At 39.7% G+C, this 25,101-nt stretch overlaps 1 protein-coding gene across 4 annotated transcripts in view; it reads left to right on the forward strand.

The window, feature by feature from the left end:
* Nucleotides 1-25,101, forward strand: part of mef2d (myocyte enhancer factor 2d) — an 86,209-nt gene that overhangs the window by 50,870 nt on the left and 10,238 nt on the right. For 2 of the 4 annotated variants that reach the window (XM_077575359.1, XM_077575361.1), the window contains exons 4-9: nt 8,528-8,665; nt 14,017-14,254; nt 17,037-17,093; nt 20,687-20,871; nt 21,351-21,380; nt 23,739-23,856. In XM_077575359.1, the coding sequence (XP_077431485.1) occupies nt 8,528-8,665; nt 14,017-14,254; nt 17,037-17,093; nt 20,687-20,871; nt 21,351-21,380; nt 23,739-23,856 (766 nt within the window). The remainder of the gene's footprint in view (nt 1-8,527; nt 8,666-14,016; nt 14,255-17,036; nt 17,094-20,686; nt 20,872-21,350; nt 21,381-23,738; nt 23,857-25,101) is intronic. The other 2 variants (XM_077575360.1, XM_077575362.1) reach the window with 1 other exon arrangement.

Raw genomic sequence — 25,101 nt, forward strand, 5'->3', positions numbered from 1 at the left:
CATTGTGAGGGAAAATTTTCATCTCTATGATTTAGGTGCCTTATGCATTTATTTCGTGTTCATTAATAATTTCTTAGTTGAAAAGAAAAAAGAAAGAAAAAATATATATATTTCTTAGTTGAGTGGTTCAGTTCAAGTGGCTTCTGTGTAGGTCGCAAGCTGATGTACCGGATTAAAAATGTCATTTGGCTGTGTGTATCGATGACACAAGTACACATCGAGTACACTTTTAAGTGCCTTGTTAGCATTAGCCAAGTTGTGGTACCAGAATGTATTTAATTAGTGTCTTATGTGATGTTCATTTGTGAAAATTCACGATTGCTTTCAGCTACTCTTATTTGAAGGTATCGGTACTCGCGGTGGTGATCTATACCATTATCGGCCGCCCTCCTGCAGCCATTTTATGATCAGGGACTAGAATTTAGAAATTATATGAATAAAAAGTTGCCATTATTTTTTGCCATTTTACTACAATCATTAAAAATCCATAATGGCGCTACACTGCAACTGCAGTTAAAATACGTTGCTGCCGAGCTCTATGATTCACATCAGTGGCTCGAGCTGGAGGTGGGGGGCGAATTAGGTGGAGGTGGCCACCTCTGAATTTTGTACACAGGAAAAACCCTGGATGGTAACTGTGTAAATGTTGCTATCTTAACAGCATTATTATTAATTAATGGTATCGTCAATCCATCCATTTTCCTTTTCTTATCTTCCCTTCCGCTTACCCTAATTTTGATTATTATTATTTTTATTATCATCATCATTATTATTATTATTATTTAGCCTGTTTGTGTTGCCTTAGTTCTTAGTTAAGAAAATTATTTTGAACGTAGAAAACCACGCACAGTGTGAAGCCACAGTTTTGTTTGTTTACTTTGTATATATATATTTATTTATTTTTTTAATGAAAGGGACATTTTGTGTTGAAATAGAAAAAATATTTGTGGCCCTTTTAAGATATGTATATTTATTTGTTTGATTTAGCTTCTTCACAAGGTTTTGAGCTTGAGAGGGTTGTAAACGTTAGCTTCTTAAAGCTAAATTCTTCCACAGAAGAGATTTCCTTTAAAACACAGCGTTGCTTCTTTTTTTTTTTTTTTTTGCTGTTTGATAATTATACAACTATGATGGCATGCGTGCTTTCATTGTTCCAGTTTCTACGTCATGGACAATTATCGTCCAGGTGCAGTCAAACCAGCTAAGTAAAAGTTGACTTTCAGTCGTGTCATCTGGGAAGATGTTGGCAAGCATCTGTGGGGATTTTTTTTTCTATATGTTTGTTTTAGGAATGGAATAGTAGGAAAATGTCATACAGTATGATTATATGAAACTGTAACAGTCACGGTTGACATCCCATAATAGGGCTTTTGCTGACTCAGATGCCAGATGTGGGGTTGGAATTGGAGAAGCGGCAGTAAAACAGGCCAAAATCCAGTTGTCACAGAGTGAGGCAGGGCAAAAGACTATTTTTTATACAATTGTCCATAAATGTCTCAATTGGGGACAACTAAGGTGTCTAGTCCAAAATCGTATTGATCCGTTAATTGATTGCGGGTTTGCGAGTGCAAACCTCGCTCCAAACCCGGACTTTTTATGTTTTCTCATCCAATCTAGGTCTTTTCCATCTTTCTGTCTCAGAGTGTCAGCAGTAAAGCTTTCTGTAGGCCGCAGCTGCAGATGGCTCTCAAACGCGCGTGTGTTTGTGTGCGTGCGTGCGTGCGTGCGCACGTGTGTGTCGCAGGGCGTTGGGCAGCTCCGGGCCACATCAGCTCAAGCTCCACTGGTCCTGTTTGTGTGCATACATGTGTGTTTGTTTTTTTGCCGGCGTGTGTATGTGTCGCGCTGTCTCTTTCTTCCTCTTTATGCTTGTGTTCATTTGTGTGTGTGTGTGTGTTTTGCACGCTCCTCCGTGGCCCCAGAGAGCGTCTCATACAATATTCAAGCTTGGTGTGCGTCTCGCTTGTGCGTTTGTGTGCATCCTTTACACGGGAGCATCCATGCCCGGTGCTAAGCTATGCTATGTTATGTTACGCTGCTGCGACCCCTCCGCACACACGCACGCACGCACGCACTCACACCAGCGATGCTTTCAGTGACTTTGTCCTCGGTTGTCCCCCTCCAGATGCCCACCTCTTCGTTAAGCGGGTGTTAGTCGTCTGGTGGCGGTCGGTTAATCCTCAGAGTTTGGTACTCGTCTCCTGTCCTCACGTGACGCCGCTTTTAAATGTCATTTCCCCGTTTGTTTTACGGAGAATCGCAGGTTGCGGGATGCTGCTCAACTGGATTTGGAAACCAGTTTTCAATCAACCAATCGGTAATCCTGGAAATTGTGATTAAAACGTCATCGTTTAGTCAGGCAGTACCAGTAATGTGTAAAAACAATGAAACTGTCACGGTCAAATGTTTCATAAAAAGTGTGTCAACACAAAAAGGAAAACGTGATAGAATTGGGTCTTTGTAACTTGTCATTTTTAAACTAATAAATACATATTCAACAAGTTAAATAAATCAAAAGTTACCAAATGTTAACCATTTGTAACAAAATCACTTTAAGCTGCACTTGAAACAATTTGCCCCAAAATATCTTTACAATAGCCTTTTTATTTGACCATTTATTTCATTTTTTTAATTAGTAGTTTAACACCTAGCTGCTCATAATGGGAACTTCTGGCAAATAGTTTTCAGACAAAATTCAGGTTTGAATTTCCCGCCCTCTGTCTGCGAATGTGAGGTCAGGTGCTGTGTTGTGTATGTGAAGAAGGGAAGATGCAGTTTTGTTTTTCAGCCACAGGTGGCAGTACGATTCAAAATTCACTTTTCTACTTTCAGTTGAACTTTAAAAAGAAAAAGAGGGAAAATGATTTTATACTGTCTTCCCTTTGTTTGTGTGTGCCTTTATTGGGAGCGCTGTTCATGTTGTACCCGATTTGGCCACTTAGGGGCAGTGTGGTTCCACGCGGTTTGATACACTGTTAAGTTGTAGCCACATTAGAGAGTAGAAGGAAAAAGTCACAATCAAGTTATTCCAATAAAAGTTTTTTTGCAGCCATTCTTTTGAGTGATAAAAGTGCCGCGAGTAGCGCGCTAATTAGCATTAGCGAGTCAGACTGGAGTAGATCATTGCGATTCCTTGAACATCTATAAATTGAAGCAAAAATCGGTCAACCAAATCATTTTGAAGCGAAAATCGATTCTGAATCGAATCGCACACCCCCAAAAAATCGGAATCGAATCAAATCAAATCGTGACACATTCAAAGATTCTCACCCCTATCCAGTAACCAGGAGGCTGCGGGTTCAAATCACTGATATGATTAAATGCATGCTAGCTTTCAGCATCAGATGGCACTTTTCAAAAATAATTACACCATTAGCCATCAGTGGTTAGAGCAATTACCTTCCACCACGGAGAACCTGGGTTCAAACCCCGCTTGGACCACATTTTAGTACATTCAATGGTTTGATACCAACTGACTATTATAGCAGGAAATGGATTATAATTTCACTGAAATGATAAAATGCATGTTAGCTTTCAACATCAGATGACACTTTTCAGAATAAATATGCTATTAGCCATTCGAACAGGCCAAGTTAGCTCTATGGTTAGACCAATTGCCTTCCACTGCGGAGTATCTGGGTTCAAACACCGCTTGGACCACCTTTTTACTACTTTAGTCATTTATCTTTCAATTGACTTCATAAGCACGTGCATTCAAATCTTAGCATTCAGCTTTCCAGCATTCCCACGCAATTTCTGCAGAAATTGCACTTTGTCTAGTCTAATAAAATATCCGACTCTGATGCAACGAGGTCCTCATCTTCAAAAAAAAAAAAAAGAAAAAAAAAAAAGGACAAATTGACAGGAAGTGCCGAGCCTCGGAGCTTAACATCGATAAAGCTTAAGCGAAAGTGGAGATGAGATGTTACATTCGCCGGGCAGCTGTCATTGGAAGCTTTATGCGAGCAGTCACTGTGTCAACCAGGCCTGGCCCGGCCCGGCCCGACCCGGTTGGGACGGCGTGACTTAATTATACGATTTACATTGGGCTTAATCTGCGGCCAGAGGACGCCGGCGAGGATAATTGGCCGGTCACCAAATGCACTCGCTCGCTTTCTCGCTCGGTGCCTCCGTGAGCCTCTCTGCGAGTGCTTTTGACTATAAATTATGAAGTGTGGATGTAGTCACGCAGGCTGCCACGCACACACACGAATACACTCAGCTTAGTGCGGGTCATAGTGCATACGACCATTTCCCTCTACTGTATGCTTAGAAGCACTTTAGCGTGTGTGTGTGTGTGTCAGTATTCGTCACACGGCTCGACATTCCTTCACTCCAGTGAGAGGTAGCACATATGGGCACGCTGCCTCTAAACGCAGTGCCTGTGTGTGTGCGTGTGCGTGCGTGCGTGCGCGTGTGTGTGGGCGGGCTGCCTCCGCTGCCACAACGTGTTAATCCGCTCGGCTGCAGATCCCAATCAGGGCGAGAGAAGGAGGAGAAAAGAGCGGCGGAAGGCAAGGCGAAGCGAGCACAATGCGAAAAAGGCCTCCGATGAATAGACGAGCGAGGGGAAAGGGAGGGAGGCAGATGGATGGATGGACGGGACGGACGGATGGATGGAGGAAGAAGATAGGAAGGTGGGGGTGGGGTTAGCGGGGATTAATGAAGACAATTAATCGATTTTATATCGACATTGCAATGTAGTAGAATGTCGTTTTCAAATTGCAAAAGCTGTGATTTAGAGGAAAAAAAAAACGGCTTCATTTTGGTCGGTCGGGAGGCTTTATTTCATGTGTTTATGTATTTCCTCTGTAAGTTCGGGGGTGAAGAAATGCAGTCCACATGTTTACATATCATCGTTTATGAAACATGAAGATTCGACATGATACCGTCTTATGTTTACGCCGCCGTGACGTTATTTTAGTGAAGGCTTAAAACAGGATCGAGAACCAATCGTTAACTCATTTACTGCCATTGACGCCTTATAAACGTCAAAAATTCATTGGAATTATTTCTATTAGTTTAAAATGTTTTTCCTTTTTGTCAACAAGAGTATGAAAACCTAAATTTTTTAAAAAAATTTTTTTTAAACCAAAACATTACTAAAAATTGATTGTACATTTAGAACAGATATTCAAAAAAATTATAATAATCGTGAGTTAACGGTTGAAGTCATACAATTAATAACAATTAAAAAAATTTAATTGCCTGACGCGATTTTTTTTTTAAAAAAAAAAAGAAGAAGAAAAGATTATTAAAAATTAGGGGCGTCATGCGAGTAAATTTTTTAATCGTAATTAATCGCTATTTAACTCACAATTAATCGCAAATTTTATATCTGTTCTAAATGTACAATAAAAAAAATCGAGGTTTTCATACTCTTATTAACAAAAGTGGAAAAAAATGTTAAACTAATAGAAATAGTTCAAATGAATTTTTGACGTCTATAGCCGTCAATGGCAGTGAATAAGTTCATAAAAATTTGACCTAATCTCTGTGAAAATCAATATCGAGCGATTTTGGCCTTTTCTTTTCAACAGTCAAACTGTTGAACAACAACAACAGCTTTTGTGTCGTGCGTGCGCAAACTCTCCATTTGCCGACTCCTCAAAGAAGACACGCGCCGTTCATGCGCTCTCATTGTGGCCCGGCGCCGTTGGCGCCCATTTTATGCACCTTCCACGACACACGCGTGTGTACAGTGTTTGTGTTTTGTATGACGTGCGGGTGGCACAACACATGGCTGCTGTTTGTCTGTTGCCCCAAATGTGTGTCATATGTTAGTTGGTGTTCTCTGATATTCATTTTCCTCTTTTTTTTTTAATAACCTTGTGTCTTCATATTTGACTTTGGAAAAAAAAATGTTGCCTGGGATTTAAACTGAATAACCGGGATCTTCGGGTGGAACCAAAGCAATAACAAATGCCATTATTACTGTTTTTACAATATAGAAATTCATTATTTATGTTGTATTCTCCATTTCCTAAAAATAAAAAATAAAAAAAAGTAAGCGATTACTGACTTTTTTAGATTGACTTTTATCAAGTTTGCTTTTTTTTTTTTTTTTTTTTTCTTGGACTTTTTACAGTCCGGCAAATTGATTTCCAAAGCGGGAGATTTCCCGGCCGGTCACGGTTGCCTTCCGTGGGTTCACCCGGCCGCAAAGCTCCTTAGCTTAGCGTCAAATCGTGTTGAGCTCGGAATCGTCCGTGCGCGCCCGTTTGCTCGCGTCGACGCCGCAGCTTTCACACCAATCAGCAGCTGCGTTGACGACGTGCCAGTCGGTGTTGGCTTGTCGGAGTTCCGGTCCAAAGCGTCAGTATCGGCTAACGTCAGCGCTTTTCGGAGAGAGGAAGATTCTGGTCGGTGTCGTTGAGAAGCTTTCTTTATTCCGAGTTACCGAATGCACCTGCGAGTGCAAATTGAGTTGTCCATCCAAAAGGTTACTGCAGGTCGGAATCATGTTTTTTTTTTTTTTTTTTTTTCTTCCTTCTTGAGGCCAAAATGTTTTCCATTTCCTGCTCGGGTTCCAGCGTAGGAGTGAGGCAGCTCAAGTCTGGCAGCACATGTGCAAGTGTTTAGTGTTTTTTTATTATTTTTTTTTATTAAAGTGGCATTTAGACTACATAGTCAAAGGTTCTGCCTTTCAATCTGGGCTCGGGTCTTGGGTCAGCGGCTTCTGCGTGTTCTTGTAGCTTCATCACACACACCAAAAACTTGATATTGTCCATCAGTGTGAATGCGAATAAATGTCTATTTGCGCCTTCTAGACCTTTTTTTTTTTTTCCTCCAACAGAATGTACATTTTCAACAAAATGCGAATGCATAAATACTTTTTTTAAAAACATACAAACAGAAAAAATGCATAATAATATGCATATATACGTACATATGATAAATAAAATGGATAAAGAAAAATTGTCAAGTTGCATTTTTTTTTTAATAACTGTCATATGACGTCATACACATCCTTTCATCGTGACCTCTTGACCCCATCCATCAAATGTTGTCATTTGCCGAACCATTCTAGCTGCTTTGGCAATAAATGACATCATGCAGAAGTCAATAACTTATCGAGTTCTACCTCAGGGTCTTGAGAAAAAAAATTCTAGCTTATATAGGTTATTTATGCACAATGTGCTGTCATATAAATGTATCCAAATAATGCACCCAGGAATGATTTTAAACTGAATGTACATGTAGAAGTAATTTTTTTTTCAGTTTATTGTGCATGTAGAAATTATTTTTAATTTCATGTAAGTCAAAGAAAGGGTAAAGAAAACTATACTATACATTTGATGAAAATTGCTTAAAATGTGCAAGATGGAGAACTATTTAAATTCTTTATAGTGTTACACTGTTTTTCACTTTTTCAGTTCTCCACTATTTATTTATTTTTTTGTCTTGAATGACTTTGTTCACATAAAGTTAGCTAGCCAACTGTACCTGCACCCCAAAAATAAATTTATAATATTTGGGACACAAAGTCTGACTTGACAACCTGTGCAGGGGCTTTGCGTGTGGTCGCTTTAGAGTGCCTCGTTGTTGCAGTGTGGAAAAAAACAGAACACCAGAAGTTACTAGAAGTTTTAAGTGGATGTATTTTGACAGCTCAAATATGTCTGACTGTTTCGACAATGTGGAATTTGATTGGAAGGTGACGTGATTTCAGCACAGTCCGTTCGAGAGCTGAAACATTGGCTTGATTGTTTTTTTGTTTTTTTTTAAGTCAATCAAATTTGCCATTTTTTAAAGACTCTTTAGAAGAAATTAGTATTTTCGTTTTACATGGGCTTTAAATTAGGGATGTAACAATATCCAAACATCACGATGCGCTAATTATCATAATATTGTGGGAAGGTTGGCGATCTTAAAAAAAAAATAAAATAAAAAAAAAAGCAGACGATTATGTGTAAAAACTCGCAATATTGTATATATATATATATTTTTTTAAATGAATAAAAAATACAATTAAATAAAAATAATAATAAAGCTCATATTGTTGTTTGTCTGAAGCAGGCCGAAAGTATTGTTGTTGTTTTTTAATTGAAATATTACAAAATATTTGCTGGTATAACTGATTTATAGGAGTGATAACAGTCCTGTTTAAAATTAAACTGCACTAATGAACTAACCACCAGAGGGTGCTAGAACTGCACAAATGGGAATACAACATCGCCTTTTTAACATGTGCGCTTCTTTCAATATCGTGACATAACGACGACGATATCGTGGCACTTTTAATATCACGATATTACCGTTATCGTTACATCCCTACTTTAAATCAAATTTACGTCAAATGAGTCATTTTAAGTTGAATATATTTCATATTTCACAATGATTACCAGGGTTTCTGATTGGTCAAATATCCCTTTTATTATTTTTTTTTATGGACCTGACCCGAGTGTGTGACAATATGCAGAAGTGTTGTCGGCTCAAGAGATGACACGTGTCTCTCTCTTTTATTTACATTTTTTAATTCTTTTGATGACACGTGTGTATGTATGCAAATGTACCCCCCCCTCAGACGTTGCGAAAGAAATCCTTTAACGGCTGCAACAGCCCCGAGCCCGACGCCGACGACTCCATCGACCAAAGCCCGCTAAACGACGACAAGTACCGCAACAAGACGGACGACCTGGACACCCTCTTCAAGCGCTACGGCGTGAGTACACTCGCACCCGTGTCAGCGTCTCTAACCCCTCTCCTCCTCCTCTTCCTCCCTCCTCTTCTTCCTATCCTCTTCTATTTGGGCTACCAAGGCTCTGAACAAGAAAGAGCACCGGGACTCTGAGAGCCCGGACCCCGAGGAGCCTTTCTCGCTCACGCCGCGCACTGAGGAGAAGTACAAAAAAATTGACGAGGAGTTTGATAAAATGATGCGCAACTATAGGCTGTCAGTGAGTACCGCCACGCCTCCTCTGTGTACCCCCCCCCCCCTTCCTTCCCTTCTGACCCCCACCTTTCGCCTCCTCGGGCTGCTGATGGCGGCGGCTGACTTCTACTCACAGGGCACTCGCATTCACCATCCTCACGCCTCCTCCTCCTCGTCCACGTAACCCTCACCTATGGGAAGCCGTTTGAGCATTTATTCCATATCCTCCATGTGCGGCTTGAAGTCCATGTGAGTTAGTTCGGACTAGCGGCCCTGGTAGAACAGCTGGGTCTTACTAATGCTGCACTGGTAACACTACTAGTTGTTTTACTAGAGAGGGCAAATCGTCTACTAGTACATGGACCTTAAGATGGATATCAAGGATGCACTAGTAGCATATGAGTTTTGCTTTACCAGTAACTAGGGCTCGAACAATGTGTATTTTTTATTTTTTTTAAGGCTGATTCCGATTTCTGGCAGCGTACAATTGCGGTAACCGATTAATCGGACAATTTATTTTTAAAAAAAAGAAAAAAAAGTCACACAATTAATATAATAAGTAATATATGAATTACAATGAATCTGTCTTATGTTGTAATGTGCTAAAATAAAAAATGATTCAAAATTAATTTGTAAGAAATCAGTCTGTTATAGTAGTTGTCTTACTAGATGCCAATTACTCACTAGTACGTAGGTTTGCCTCACATATAGTTGTCCTACTATTGTGCCAGTTTTCCTATAGGGGTGTGAATTGCCTAGTACGCAACGCGTTGCGATTTGATCCATATCACGATTCATAGGTCATGATTCGATTCGATACTGATTAATTGCGATACGAATTGATTATTTATTTTTCTTACTCAAAATGTTAAAAATGCTAATCAGTAGTGAGAGACAAATGAAGCTTCATGAAGCACTTGTTAGCTTGTAGCTAGCTTAACAGCTAACTGGACAGACAGACAGACAAATGAAGCTTTATGAAGCACCTGTGATATTTTTTGACTCCTCTAGATTGCACTTTTGTTTAAAGGTGCCAGCTAGCTAGCTAGCTAAGCAACTAACCAGATAGACAAACGAAGCTTCATGAAGCACTTATATTTTTTGACTCCTCTAGATGTAATCATTTTTCATCGCCATTATCTTTAAACCAAGAGCACAATCTATAGGAGTAAAAAAAATAATAAGAATTGCAAGTGCATCATGAAGGTTCATGAAGCTTCATTTTCCCATCACTACTAATTAGTAAACTTGAACATTTACAGTGTAAGATTTGTTTATTTACCTGAAACTTCAGGCTTATAATTGTGAGCAACTGTATTTATCAGATTGCAATCTGTTAAATGTAAGAAAAACATTGCAATAAAATATTAAGGCTTAATGTTCCATTAATATAACATTCTTCCATGCTTAAAATGTGAACCCTAACCCCAAGTAAGATGTTATGTTGAAAATTTCCATCAACAATTGATGTTTAAACATCGATTCGGCCACATTTTGAATCGATACAAGAATTGCGCGCTTTAATATATCGGCAAATCGATTTTTTTGGGGGGTGATTTTACACGACTTTATTTGATATCCTTGATGTCCCGCTTAAGGACCATGCACTAGTATGCGCTTTGTCCTCACGAGTAGGATCATTTTGACATTCTAATAGGACAACTACTAGTGAGCCAAAACTCTGGTCCACTCGTACTCAAATGTCACTAGTAGCCACTAGTACTACTAGTGAAGTTTTGTAATTCTACTAGTTGACATCTTTGGACTTCAGCTTCATTAGTAGTACTAGTAGCACGCGGATAGCAACGAGTGCATAGTTTTGCCTCACTAGTAACATTTAGTTATCCTACTAGTATGCCAAACTTGCCATACCAGTGGGCTGTCCTTGAGTGGCGAAACTACTAGTGAACATTTTGGTGCTCTGAGTAGGCTCTACAAGGCTACTAGTGCATCTTTGATATACAACTTAAGGTCCATGCACTAGTGCAACCTTTGTCCTCACTTGTAAGACAATTCAGCGCCCTAATAGAACAACTGCAGGTCACTAGTAAAGTGGTTTCCACTACTCCTTTTCACTTCTTTATAACATTTTTGCACATTAGTAGGACAACTTTGGCATTCTAGCACATCCACATGTTATTAATACGGCAAAACTGTGCAGTAGTTGACAACTGCGCTACTACTACTAGTAGTGATACTAGTGAAGCAGTACCTGTTTATTATAATTTTACAATGTCACTTGTAATACTAGTAACAGTCGTCAACTAGTGCAGATTTTTGCCTCGCTAGTAGCATGTAGTTGTCCTACTAGTATGCCAAAGTTGTCCTCAAATCGAATAAACGCTCAAAGGGCTTTCCATACTCACCAGCACATCAGCTAATGCTAATGGTGTGTGTGTGAGAGACGGCGACCTCCCCCAAGGCAGCACAGGCAGACAGACGTTATGCATTCAGGTGGGAAGTACAGCGGATCCTCGATAAGCCAAAAAATGGGACAAGTTTGCAAATGTTAGCGCATTGCAATATTTGTTGCATTCATTTCAATGTTTCTTTTATTAAATTGGTTAATTAAACCCGATTTATTTATTTATTTGTACTTTTTTTTTATGAGTGATTTATTTTGAATAATAAAATATTTGTTGCATTCATTTAGAATTTTCTTTCATTAAAGCAGTTAATTAAACTCGATGTATTTACTTATCTTTCTAAGTGATTTATTGTAAATAATAAAATACAGACATATTAGCCAAATATATAATTTTAGCTTCTCTTCATTTAATCAAATACTTAATCAAATCAAATAAATGTAAACAAGGTGAAAAAATGCATATGACTTACTTTATTTTTGAAAAAGCTTTTTTCACATAAAATACAAAAAAAAAATACATTTTATTTTAAAATGTTATTTCATTTTATTAGTTAAATGTTGAAAATTTATTTTATTTAAATTTTTATTTCCAGTGTATTATTACAATTATTTCTGTTTATTATCTTTGTCAATTTTGGTGGTTATCATCTCACAGTTTGTTCTCATGGCAATTTAATAAAAACAAACCTGCTCTAACAGAAGAGAGAAGTTACTGAAATTTTAGCCTACTTAGTTTTGCTTTTACTGGAAAAATAGACGCTATAAAGTGCAGCTTGCATGTCAGCCATGATTGTGGAGTGTGTTGCCACATTTGTATTTATTTTTTTGGCATGTGCACGAAGCTCATGTTGCCATAACAAATCTGTGTATGAGTAATTGACTTTTCTTTTGTTATTATTATTATTTTAAATGAATCGAATACTTAATGCAAAATATAGAAGCAATGTGAAATAAATATAATTAAGAAGCACTTAAGAAATATGTTATTAGTAAAAATTAAATAGGATAATATATAAATAAAATTATGTATACAGTACACATTTTTGGAATAATTAATATAAGTTGTTTTATTCATCCTAAAAGAGTATTCAATCCATCAAACTCCCCTAGTGAAGAAATGAAGTTATATCTGCCACTTTATTGGCTTTACAAACACTGTCGTGCCTTTTAATTCCTTCAAAAGTAATAAATCCTGGCAATCCATACTTGACTTTATGCGGGCATATTCATAATAGTGAGGCAAATCATCAAGTGTGCTATAAAAATATTCATGCGGCGTGCGAAAGGTACGTTAACGACATCCAGGGCTGTCACCGCCATCGTCATGGCAACCGCAGGCAAGAAAAACACTTTTTTGGGGGGGTTTTAACTCCATCTAATACCTCAGGTTCACGCCTTCCTGCTGTGAAGAGGTGACTATTCATAGACCTGGCGTGCGGTCGCCATGGAAACGTCCCTGACTGGACACGGCGCTCCGTTCGTGAACCGGCTCGGGTTCCGCCTCTCGCCGCGATTGATGTCTTTTCCCCCGGCGCTCAATCTCGCCATTAATGTCACCTTAACGAGCGCCGTTCGATTTTACGAGCTGGCTAACTGCCGGGCTGGCGATTGGGCGCCGGGGAACGCGCACGGTCACCCTGATGGCTTTTATGATCTTACGCCTGAGACGAGACGAACGCTACCGTTATTCGATGAGCTTGATAGTAGCGAGGAAATTCTCGGGAACACTTCAACCGCTCGCTCCGTTTTGGTACCTTTCACACAGTACAGTGACATTGCATGAAGCTAGCTTTGATGGGCAGTGTGAAAGGGGGCTACATAGAATATTTTGGGAACTGTGTGCACTTGATACCATATTAAACCCTTGTGTATCACAGAGAATACGTTCCAGACACTTGCGATCAAAAATTGGAGATGCTGTACTAATGAAACCTTTGAAACTGTTTCATGTTTCAAATGAAGCAAAGTTTTCTTTCATCTCGAGTGCCTTCACCTTCTTCACAGTCAAAGTGGGTCCCAGGCTGTACAAGCCGAGCACAGAGCCCAAAACTCGGGCGCTTTGGCCCACATTCTTTATATAGAAGTCCTGCTTTCACTGAGAAGTGGGTCACCTTGCAGGACAACCCGAAATGGTTCTCGACATCCATTTCCAAAAACACTTATAAAAATGTCTCTTCCTGTGTGGACGCGTTTGTGTGTTTATGTTGTATAGTGGCAGTTAAACTAACTTGATGGTTTTGTACCATTTAAAATATGGAAAATGTTTAAAATTTTGTACATTTTAAATGCCGGTATTTTTGTCAATGTAATGAGATGTGTCATTAGCATGTAGCATTAGCATGTTGTGTTATGTCTGTTTCGCGGCGGGATGCAACATAAGTGGTGGACTGTAGCATTAGCAATGTGATCCACTATTAGCAGTGTTAAGTAGCAGTGCCATATTTCACTGTTAATGTGTGCTAATGTTAATGTAGCTTTAGCCGTAGAATGTAGCATTAGCTATGTAATCCATTGAGAACATCGGGATTCAGCATATAGCTGGTGTGATGTAGCATTAGCATTGTGATGTAGTGTTAGCTTGTAATATTAGCGGGTGGGAAGGAGCTAGTAGATGACATGACTTGTTTTGGTGTGACTGTTTTCCCACATTCAGGCTTGTTTGCTTCGCTGATGCTAAGCTAAATGAGCTAATTTGACCACCTGCTTTAGTGTGAATTTTGGCATTGTGAACACTGACTAATCCGCCGCCCTCTCTTCTCTCGCATACCACCAGGCCGCCGTCCCGCAGCCAACCTTCTCCATGCCCGTCACCGTGCCGGTGTCCAATCAGAGCGCCTCACTGCCGCAACCAGCCACCCTCCAGTTCAGCAACAACCCGGGCGGCACCCTGGTCACCACCACCTCCTTCATCAACGCCGCCCTCTCGGACCCCCGCCTGCTTTCACCGCAGCAGCCCACCTTGCAGAGGAACAGCGTCTCGCCGGGGCTGCCGCAGCGACCCGCCAGCGCAGGTACGACGCTCCGCTGCGGTTTTGTGTTAAGACCTCAAATAAAAAAAATATTTTTTTTAACATTCTGCCCCCGAAGCTAGTTTCATTGAGGAAAATGTAATTTAATAGCAATGTCAATCATGAGTAGACCCACAGAAAAGTCTCAAGAAACCATGCTTGAAAATACACAGGAAGTCAGCCATTTTGGTTTGAAGTGACCATTTTAGGCTAAATTAGCTCCGGTGGACACAACCATATTTTTAAATCCATTCAGTCCCTGAAGTCTGTTTGACTTAGGCATGTGTATCATGAGTAGACGCACAAAAAGTCGCAACACGCCATGCCTGAAAAGACTTAGGAAGTCAGCCATTTTGAGGTAGGCAGTGTAGTATAAAGCTAAATAATACGTAACAACCTCAGACATTTTTTGAAAATATGGCTCCTAAACCCTATTTCACCTAGCAACATGGAGCAATGTCTATCACGGGTAGGTGCAAAAGTCTCAAGAACCTGTGCCCAAAAAGACACAGGAAGTCAGCCATTTTGGTTTGAAGTAGCCATTTCAGTCTAATTTGGCCATTTTCAGAGGAGTTCCATCAAAGATGATCCTACCTTATCCATTTTTACTTAGCATCATTAAGTATTGTAGTCATGTCCTTCAGATGTAGACCCACCCAAAAATTTTGAAGAAGCCATGTCTGAAAACTGAAAGACACCAAAAGTCAGCCATTTTGGTTTGAAGTGGCCATTTTGCCATATTCAGAGGAATTCCGTCAAAGATGATCTTTTTTTGTTTTTACTTAGCATCATTAAGTTTTGTAGCCATGTCTTTCAGAAGTAGACCCACAAAAAAAGTCTGAAGAAGCCATGCCTGAAAACTGAAAGACACAGGAAGTCAGCCATTTTGTTTTCAAGGGGACATTTTGAGCCCATATTTTATAAACAACTCTGCTCCCAAATTTGGTCGGTCATGATTAAACCAAACCAAAAAAAAAAGTCTCAAAACAAGAACCCATGTCTGAGAAGACACAGGAAGTTAGCCATTTTGGTTTGAAGTGGCCATTTTGCCATTTTCAGAGGAATTCCATCAAAGATTATCTTTTTTTTGTTTTTACTTAGCATCATTAAGTTTTGTAGCCATGTCTTTCAGAAGTAGACCCACAAAAAAAGTCTGAAGAAGCCATGCCTGAAAAAGACACAGGAAGTCAGCCATTTTGTTTTCAAGGGGACATTTTGAGCCCATATTTTATAAACAACTCTGCTCCCAAATTTGGTCTGTCATGATTAAACTAAACCAAAAAAAAAGTCTCAAAACAAGAACCCATGTCTGAGAAGACACAGGAAGTTAGCCATTTTGGTTTGAAGTGGCCATTTTGCCATTTTCAGAGGAATTCCATCAAAGATTATCTTTTTTTGTTTTTACTTAGCATCATTAAGTTTTGTAGCCATGTCTTTCAGAAGTAGACCCACAAAAAAAGTCTGAAGAAGCCATGCCTGAAAAAGACACAGGAAGTCAGCCATTTTGTTTTCAAGGGGACATTTTGAGCCCATATTTTATAAACAACTCTGCTCCCAAATTTGGTCGGTCATGATTAAACCAAACCAAAAAAAAAAGTCTCAAAACAAGAACCCATGTCTGAGAAGACACAGGAAGTTAGCCATTTTGGTTTGAAGTGGCCATTTTGCCATTTTCCGAGGAATTCCATCAAAGATTATCTTTTTTTGGTTTTTACTTAGCATCATTAAGTTTTGTAGCCATGTCTTTCAGAAGTAGACCCACAAAAAAAGTCTGAAGAAGCCATGCCTGAAAAAGACACAGGAAGTCAGCCATTTTGTTTTCAAGGGGACATTTTGAGCCCATATTTTATAAACAACTCTGCTCCCAAATTTGGTCTGTCATGATTAAACCAAACCAAAAAAAAAAGTCTCAAAACAAGAACCCATGTCTGAAAAGACACAGGAAGTTAGCCATTTTTGGTCATTTCCAGGGGTCTTTCAAAGACAAACTCGTCCTAGAGATTCTGTCCAATTGCTGCCAAACTTGAGCCACATTCAAAACAGATGCTAGCTTGTGGGAAGAACTTTAGCTTCATAGTTATCTCCTTTTGGCAATATGTGTGATTTCACTCCCTTCAAAGTCGGTAAACTTGCACGGAGTTCTCCGAGTGGCGACTGCGGGGGTGCGAGGACCCGTTCGTTATTGCTTTAATTTAAACTTCCACACGCGCGCAACGCTGACAGAAGCGTCTTTTGATGCTCGCTGCTGACTGACGAGGTTCAGTCGTGTGGAAACATCATCAAGCGAAGGAGCGCCAAAACAAAAGCCTCTTCAAAAACAACAGCCGGCTGTGAAGTGCCGCCCACACCATTTGATTGACGGCTCCTTTTTGCGAGACGAACAACTTCCACCTCCCGAAATATGTTTGTTTACTCCACCCTTGTCTTTTATTATATTTTACTCTTACACGACCTCCTTAATAAGGCATTTTGCACACTCCATTTGTTAAATCGAATGCGGAAATTCTGCTTGTGCAAAGACATTAATGCTCACTTTTGGAGGTTGACTCGTGCACTGCATCCTTTCTAATATTTTGACTTATTGTGCTACACAGAGGGTCAAAAAATGCATCATTCAATTCAAGTAACATCTGTATAGATTAAATGTTATTGTTTATTGAGTTAGTTGACATTTTGCCCCTCTCACAAAATTGTCAACCGTGGAATACTTGTTTAACAATTTCATTGGTAGATTAAAATAGATTATTTAAATTGAATATGAGGAATTTTGTCTCTTGGTCTGCAGGTGCACTCCTCACTGGAGATCTGGGAAACTCCAACGGAGCGTGCCCAAGTCCAGTCCGTAAGTCTCGTCTCTTCACACACACACACATGCATGTACACACATTTTATCCTGCTGGCCGTCAACTAGCCAAATGATTGTTGCGTCTCGTAAACAAACAACGGCAGATTATTTTGCTGAGTGGCAACAACATGCTTGCTTGGTTTGCAACACACAATCACACACACCAATGTTGTTGACAGGCAACAGCTGAAGGTCGCAGTCCACAGGACAGAATGTGACCGGGGAGCAACCGTTTGATATGGATAAGAGAAAGTGAAAGTGATCGTTTAAACTGCTTGTAAATGACCTTCTTTTATATCATTTATTGTATGATGTGTTGTGTGAGCCATTTTTTGCTATGGTAGGGCCCGACTGATGAATCGGCCAGCTAATATTAGCAATTTCAAAGTCGGCAAAAAAACAGCCAATTGTTCTTTTCTGGTTTTTATTTTATATATACATTCCAACATAAGATAAAGCTAATATCACCCCCCCCCCCCTCCCCCAAAAGTGTTTTTTTGCAGATTTTTCTCTCTGCAGGACAAAGTATTGTAAAACATTCAAATGTTCTGCCTGTAATTCATATCTTTATTGCTCTAAGCATTAAGGGACCAAAAAATAAGTTATTTTATTCATTATACATTTTTATAGTTAACTTATTTGCTCCCAAAAACGTATAAAAATGTTCTATTTTTAATATTGCCATAGTCCCAAAAACGTACTTATACGTTTTCTTTGTTTTTTTTATGCTAGAGCATACAGAAGGCTTTGATGTGGCCTCCGACCTGAAGAGGTCGCTTAAAGCAATGGTAGTTTTTACAAAAAACGACCAGCAGGTGGCAGCAGAGTATAAGAGATCAGCCAGGGCCATGTTGCAAAAAAATGCTCTTTTCCCTATTGTTTTAAACAGATTTGTGAATAATGACGAAACTTGGCTATATTCTAATGCTAATTGGTGCAAAACGGAAACTTTCCTGATGAAAGAAGAGACTAATCTTTCTTTTGGCAGGTTCCATGTTTTTATAGCAATAGAACATAGTATTCTGTGGGCTTTGAAAAATCTGTCAAAATCCAGTAAAACGGCCGGGGGTGAAGGTGATTGCTTCAGTGCAAATGGCAGGGAGGGAATGAGTTAATCTGCCGATTGATCGGTTATCAGAAATTTATTCTGCCAAATATCTGAATCAGCATCGGCCTAAAAAAAATAATGTTTCTACGGCTTACTGAGTCATGTAGTTGTGAAACTCTTCTTTGTTTATCATCATTGTCTGTATGATACTACTGCCCACTCGTGGCCAATTACAGTACTGTATGGTTTTATTATTATTATTAATAAATTATATAGAGTGCCATTTTTCATAAAAAAAAAAAAAAACAGGTTACAAAACTTTTTCTTGGGGAATTAATGGCATTTTTATTCATTTCAAAGGCGAAAGAGACGTGCGCGTCTTGAGTTACGAGCAAGATCCCAGAACACATTCAACTCGTATCTCAAGGCACCACTGTACAGACGCGTGCGTCCAAATTTTATTGTGCAAAGCAGCTGAGACCAAATGTCCCCGCGACAACTGCGACAAATAGATCTGGCAACACCCGCCGTGTGTTCCTCAAACACCAACGCACCCCCGCCCACCCGCTCGCCCGCCCTTGGGGCCCCTGTCAGCTGTTGCCCCTCATCTCCCCTCTCCGCAATAGCCCCGCCCCAGCGTCGCCAATCTTGGCAGCGACCGATCCTCAGAGGTGACTTTGACGCTGGCCAGAGCTTCCCCCTTAAAGCCCATTAGAGGCACATACAGTGCCAGCACTAACAGATATCTTCTTGTTTTCTTTCTTCTTCTTTTTTTTTCATACCCTCTGGGCTCCGCTGGCCATTTGTGTCCAGCGTACTTTTCTTTCTTTTTTTTACATTTTAGCAGTGTTTAGCAGATTTTTGTCTAATTGTATAATTTCCAATGCATCAATAATATATTCTTTACAACAGATTACACCTTTTGGCTCTTGTGTTGTTACTTTTAGCCAATCGAAACGTATGAAAACAAAAAATTTAATTTAGTATCTGAAAGAGGTGTTTAATGGCGCTGCGGTGGAGCCAATGGATGCCACCATTTTGATGGTAAGAATTGTAAACACACTCTGCTGACCATACACTCTAAAAATAGTTTGGTCAAAAATAACCCAACTATGGTTTAAAAATGGACCGGTCGTCTACTTGGGTCTATTTAACCCAACTTTGAGTCCAGAAATGGGTCTTTTAGTGTAAAACCAAGTCATAAATATTGGTCAAATTCTTTACTTGGGTCAAAAAATTGGGTCATTTTGTATAAAACAACCCAAAAAGTCCCATAAAGTGGATCGGTCCATTTTTTTTATCCATAATTGGGTTACTTTTGACCCAGCTGTTTTTAGAGTGTGTAAAAGTATTAAATAGTCATTTAAAAAGTGGCTGTACAGTGGTGCCTCGAGATACAAGTTTAATTTGTTCACTCATATCTCAAATCATATTTCTCTATTAAAATGATATTCATGTGTTTTTGTTAGTTAAAAACTTTATGCTGTAAAAATAGCATGACATAAATACATCTCTTCGCAAAAATGGCCGTAAACAATCTGAAAGGAAATTCAAAGGCGTGAGGGTTAAACGTTCCCTCTGGTGGCTGGATGGAGGTTCGGTTTACATTCACCCGTGTGCACTTGATTACACAAACGAGGCAGCGTTAGGAATGATTGTTAGTCTGAGTTCATTGACTGGGAAAAATCATTTTATTATTCTTAGGAAGGACTTGAAATTTGTTTGGCCAAAATCGATTTGAACCTTTTAGGTAGCTATTTTTAGCTTCTTCTTGTGAGCTGTGAAGGAAGCGTAATGTTGGTCTTTTTTTTTTTTTGTCTTTTCTGCTTGAGTGTTGCCTTTATCTTCATCATGTGTTGAAATCCAAAACACCATCCAGTCATATCACAGCTCAGGTGACTCCATGCATCCGGAAGCCTCTTGCGGTCTGCTAATGCTTCTCCTCGAACCCACCCTCCCCCCTTACCCGTTCCCCCTTTCGTATCCCCTTTCCTTTTCGTGTGTGTATGTGTGTGTTTGAATCTCAGCTGTTGTGCGCTCAGCTCTTCGAGAACATCCACATTGACGTCAGACGCCATTCCCAACATTCCCCAGTCCAGAGTCACCACATCGCCACCCCGTGGAATCTACGCGCACACAGAAACACAAATACACAAACGCTAATGTGCGTGTGTGTGTGTGTGTGTGTGTGTGTGTGTGTGTGTGTGTGTGTGTGTGTGTGTGTGGTTGAGAATGAGCAGAGTAGCATGTCACCACTGTCATCAGAAAGGAGTGTCATGGAGAACCTCTCTCAGCTATCTTATGCACACATGATATTCCTCCACCCAAATTGACCCCACCCCCCCCCGACTGACCTATTCGTCTTCAAAAGTTTACTTCTTACGCCCAACTTTTAAATTCTTCATTTTGTTTGTTACCATGACAACCAAGCCACCACGCATCCTTATTAGCTTATTATTCCTATTCATTAGACACTTAAAAAAAATATATATTTATTTAGATTATTGTTTGAAATCAACCCACTCTCTGTGTGCTTCTTTAGCTAACGGCTACATTAGCGCTCGAGCCTCGCCGGGCCTGCTGTCCGTCTCCAATGGCAACAACAGCAACCTGCTCAAAGTGGTCCCCGCCAAGTCTCCGCCTCCCGGCAGTCCTCAGATGGTCAGCCCTCGCAAGTCGGACCTCCGGGTCATCACCTCGCAAGGTGGCAAGAGCCTCATGCAACTGGTGAGACGCAAGAAAAATAGCATGACGTATCAATAACAATTATTCACACCGAATCACAATTTTGGGGAGAATTTTCCGACTCAGCTACGTTATAAAGACAATATAAATGAAACTACGGGATCAATGGTAAAGTTAAGTCATTTTTCATCATCAGTTATCTGCATAGCAGTCAAAGGAAATACCATGTTTTCTTAAGATGAAACCCAGTGGCAGTATATACAATGAGAACAGCAGGGGCCCCCAAATTGAACCCTGTGGAACACCTTACAACAGTGGGGCAGAGCAGCCAAGGCTAACACATAAGGTTGTGTCTGCCAAATAGGATCCAAACCATTTGTGAACAAATCAGTCAGAATTCAAATCCATTTCACTCTTTACTAAACTAAACGAAACAAATAAAAACCCACAGTCAGACCACACGCTTTTTCTTTTGTGTTTGACTTGAGTAGTCATCTTGTTTGTTTCCTCCTGCCGCGCAGACAGAAGAAGAGCTGGAGCTGGTCAGCGAGGTGAATAGAAGCTTCGGCAACCTTTGGCACGCGCGTGTGATGTCCCGTTGTGTGTGTGAACACAACATGCATGAACGTGCGCACGCCGGTCACGACCTAACCGCAGTCGTTACGGCGTTTGACACGAGCGAGAGACACAGCCGACCGGTCACCTGATCACAACTTAGCATAACTCGTTCATGATCAACAAAAATGTTAGGCTAATGCTAGGGGCTAAATTGTATTTATTTATTTAGGATATTGATGATCAGGCGACCTTCTCTGCTGTGCCCAGCGAGTGCACGTTTGTTTGATGTTTGTTAGGCCGCTGCATGCGTTCACAGGAAGTGAGCGAGATAGGACAGGACAGTAGAAGTCAATGTGAGAAGCAAAGAGGACAGAATTGGACACTCGTACTCTAATGGAATAGGACAGATCAATAGACATTGGCCAGGCCAGGGGTCAGCAACCTTTACTGTCAAAAGAGCCATTTTTAGGCCAAATAAATAATAAAAAGTCTCGCTGCAGCGGGAAAATATTTGAACGTTGTGATGAACGAAACAGTTTGTTAGTGTAAATATGCAGCCACCTTATTTTCTTCTACCTTTTTTTGTTCTATTTTTTTCTCTCTTTTTTTAAATTTTCATACATTTTCAGACTTTTCTGTCATCCTGACATTTTTTGCAATTTTATGGACATATGGTAATTTTATGCCTCTCTTATTGCCTTTTGGAAATTTTTGACAATTTTGTGGATATTATATGGTAATTTTCTGAATTTCTTCTTTTGTTTTGGGACATTTTGCAGTTACTTCTTGAATGTTTTCTTTTCTGCTTTAAAAATATATATATATATTTTCTGAGTTTTTTCCGGCAATTCCAAAGACATTTTAAGGTAATTTTCTGCTTTTGTTTTTTGACATTTTATGGTTACTTTTTGAACATTTTCTTTCTTTATTTGTCTATGACATTTTTGGGCAATTTCATGGACATTTTATGGGAATTTTCTTCCTTTCTTCTTCTCTTTTGGACATCATGTGGTCACTTTTTGCACATTTGAAAGCATTTTTTAAAACTTTTATCTACCCTTCACTTCACTTTTTCTGAAAACTTAAACATTTGGACTCTGACATCTTTTGAATATTTATTTATTAATTTTTATTTAAATGGATACTTGATTAATTGAGCCATTTTCAGCATTAAAAAGTTCATATTTTGTCCAGAATTAATTTGATAACTTTATTGTTTTTCATGTACAATTAATATCTTTAAAAACAAATATTTCCACTTGCTGTCGACTGAAGATGACATCACATGTGGCGAGGAAGTAGGTAACGGCCAATCATGTCTCAGTTTACCGACCAAACCTAGAAAACAGGTGAGCCGTGATTGGCCGGCAGGTTACCTACTTCTTCAGCACACATGAGGTCATCTTCAGTCAACAGCAAGTGGCAAAATTCGTTTTTAAAGGTCTTAATTGTCCATGAAAAATAACGAATTATCTGGACAAAATATGAAGTTTTGAACATGAAAAATAATGAATTAATTCTGGACAAAATATGAACTTTTTACTGCTGAAAATGGCTCAATAGCTCAAATAGCCCTTTAATTTTAAGAATATTTGATCAATTTACACTATTTATTTTTAGATCCACAGGGAGCCACATGAGAGAGACAAAAGAGCCACACGTGGCTCCAGAGCCGCAGGTTGCAGACCCCTGAGCTAGGCAAAACTACACCCTGTGAGGCAGGAATGAAACTAATGGTAAATAGGACAGGACAGGACAGGACAGTAAAAGCAAGCCAGATAGTGCTACACCTTGAAGAAGGGACATGACAAGAAGCAGATTGGACAGGACAGGACATGACAGTAGTAAGCCTGACAGTTAGGAATGGATGCTACGATTAGCAAATAGGACAGGATAGTAGCAGTGCATCAGGAAATGACACAAGTTGGACAGGATGGGACAGGACAGGAGCATTCGGTCGCCATTGTGGATCCAGCTCTTGTTCGGGATCTTAGTAGAGTTTGCAGGTGTACCTAATGAAGTGTCCAGAGAGTGCACATTCACACACACGAGCATGGCATGCCTCGCACTTTTCACCACAGCAACTGACCATAACACGCCAGCGTCACCTTGCCAACCTAACGTGCGAGACATCTTTGCACGCCCATGCTAAAAGTGTGCCGGCGGCGGCAATGTCTCAGAAAGCATGTAAAATCTCGACAGGGTGAATATTAATATGATACAACTGATGTCGATTTATTTAGTCACTGTACAGCATGGGGCGGAGCCTTTATGCACTTTACAGTGTTTGCTAAGCTAACCGCTAGCATCCACCTCTGGCTCAGCCGTGTTGTCCTGTGTCTTCTTCCCAGAATGCTCAGCGGCTAGGCGGCTCCCAGGTACCACAGCCCCTCACCACCCCGGTTGTTTCCGTGGCGACGCCCAGCCTCCTGGCACCCTTCTCCGCCATGCAGACGGCCTACAACACTGGTAATGTTAAATTTTGACACTTACTACCACCTCTGTATTAACATAATAGAATATATTAAAATGGAGCCCAGGTTTTCAACAAAAATGAGGCAGAGGTTTTATACTTATTATACTTAAAAGTTAAACACAACTCAACTTATACAACTCGTACTTACACCCTTTTTTTAATGTATTTACACCTGTAATTTACCTTATCTTACATTTACATCATATTTAACTCTTTGACTGCCAAAAACGTTAAATAACGTTTAGTAAAATCCTATGGAGGAGTGCCAAAGACGTTAAAAGACGTTTGTTTCAAAACAGAGGTGAAACTAACCATTTTCTATTGTTGATTACTCAGAAACGGAATAAGGTAGAAACAAACTTTTTTTTTCTGATGAAAGATGAGAGTTCAGTCTTTCATTTGGTAGTATGTGTGTTTCCATAATTCCACATAATTTTCTGTGGACCTTGAAAGATCAGTCAAAATGCTTAAATCGGCTTGCACTGGCGACATCCCTTTTCTGAAAACGTCTGGCAGTCAAAGAGTTAATGCATACAACCCTACACTCTAAAAACAGTTGGGTCAAAAATAACCCAACTGTGGGTCAAGAATTGACCGATTCTCTACTTGAGTCAATTTTACCCAACTTTTAGTCAAGAGATGGGTATAACAACTCATAAATGTTGGTCAGGTCCTTTACTTGGGTCAGAAAATTGGGTCATTTTGCATAAAACAACCCAGAAATTTGGGTCAAATTGATCCATCGGTCCATTTTTGATCCATAATTGGGCTACTTTTGACCCAACTGTTTTTAGAGTGTAATATTCCCTCTTCACACTAACAGTTAATTTTGTAAATTTATTCCATACCGAAATTTAATTAAAAAATTAAAAATTTTCTTAAATGTAAAAAAATAAATAATAATAATAATAATAATAATTTCAAGAAAATACGAGCTAGCTGGTCCATTAAACAAAGTGTGTCGGACAGCTTGATTTATGTATTTCTTATTATTTAAATCAATCTTATTTACAATGTAGATGCGCTCATGATCAAAAGCTTCGAGCGCACGTTTAATTGGCGCTGAACTTTTGACATAAAAGCATGCCGAGCATTTCAAAGAAGAAAGTGCCGGTTTTGCTCCAGTTTAGCAGCTAACCCACATCCCTGCGTTCGTGGGAAGCCATCTGCCTCGAGCGCCGCTAGGTAACGCGAGCGTTACGTTGAGTCAATCTGAGTGTGCGCCACAACCCCCTCGG

Source organism: Vanacampus margaritifer, chromosome 9 (genome assembly GCF_051991255.1).
Source record: "Vanacampus margaritifer isolate UIUO_Vmar chromosome 9, RoL_Vmar_1.0, whole genome shotgun sequence".
Lineage (NCBI taxonomy): Eukaryota > Metazoa > Chordata > Actinopteri > Syngnathiformes > Syngnathidae > Vanacampus > Vanacampus margaritifer.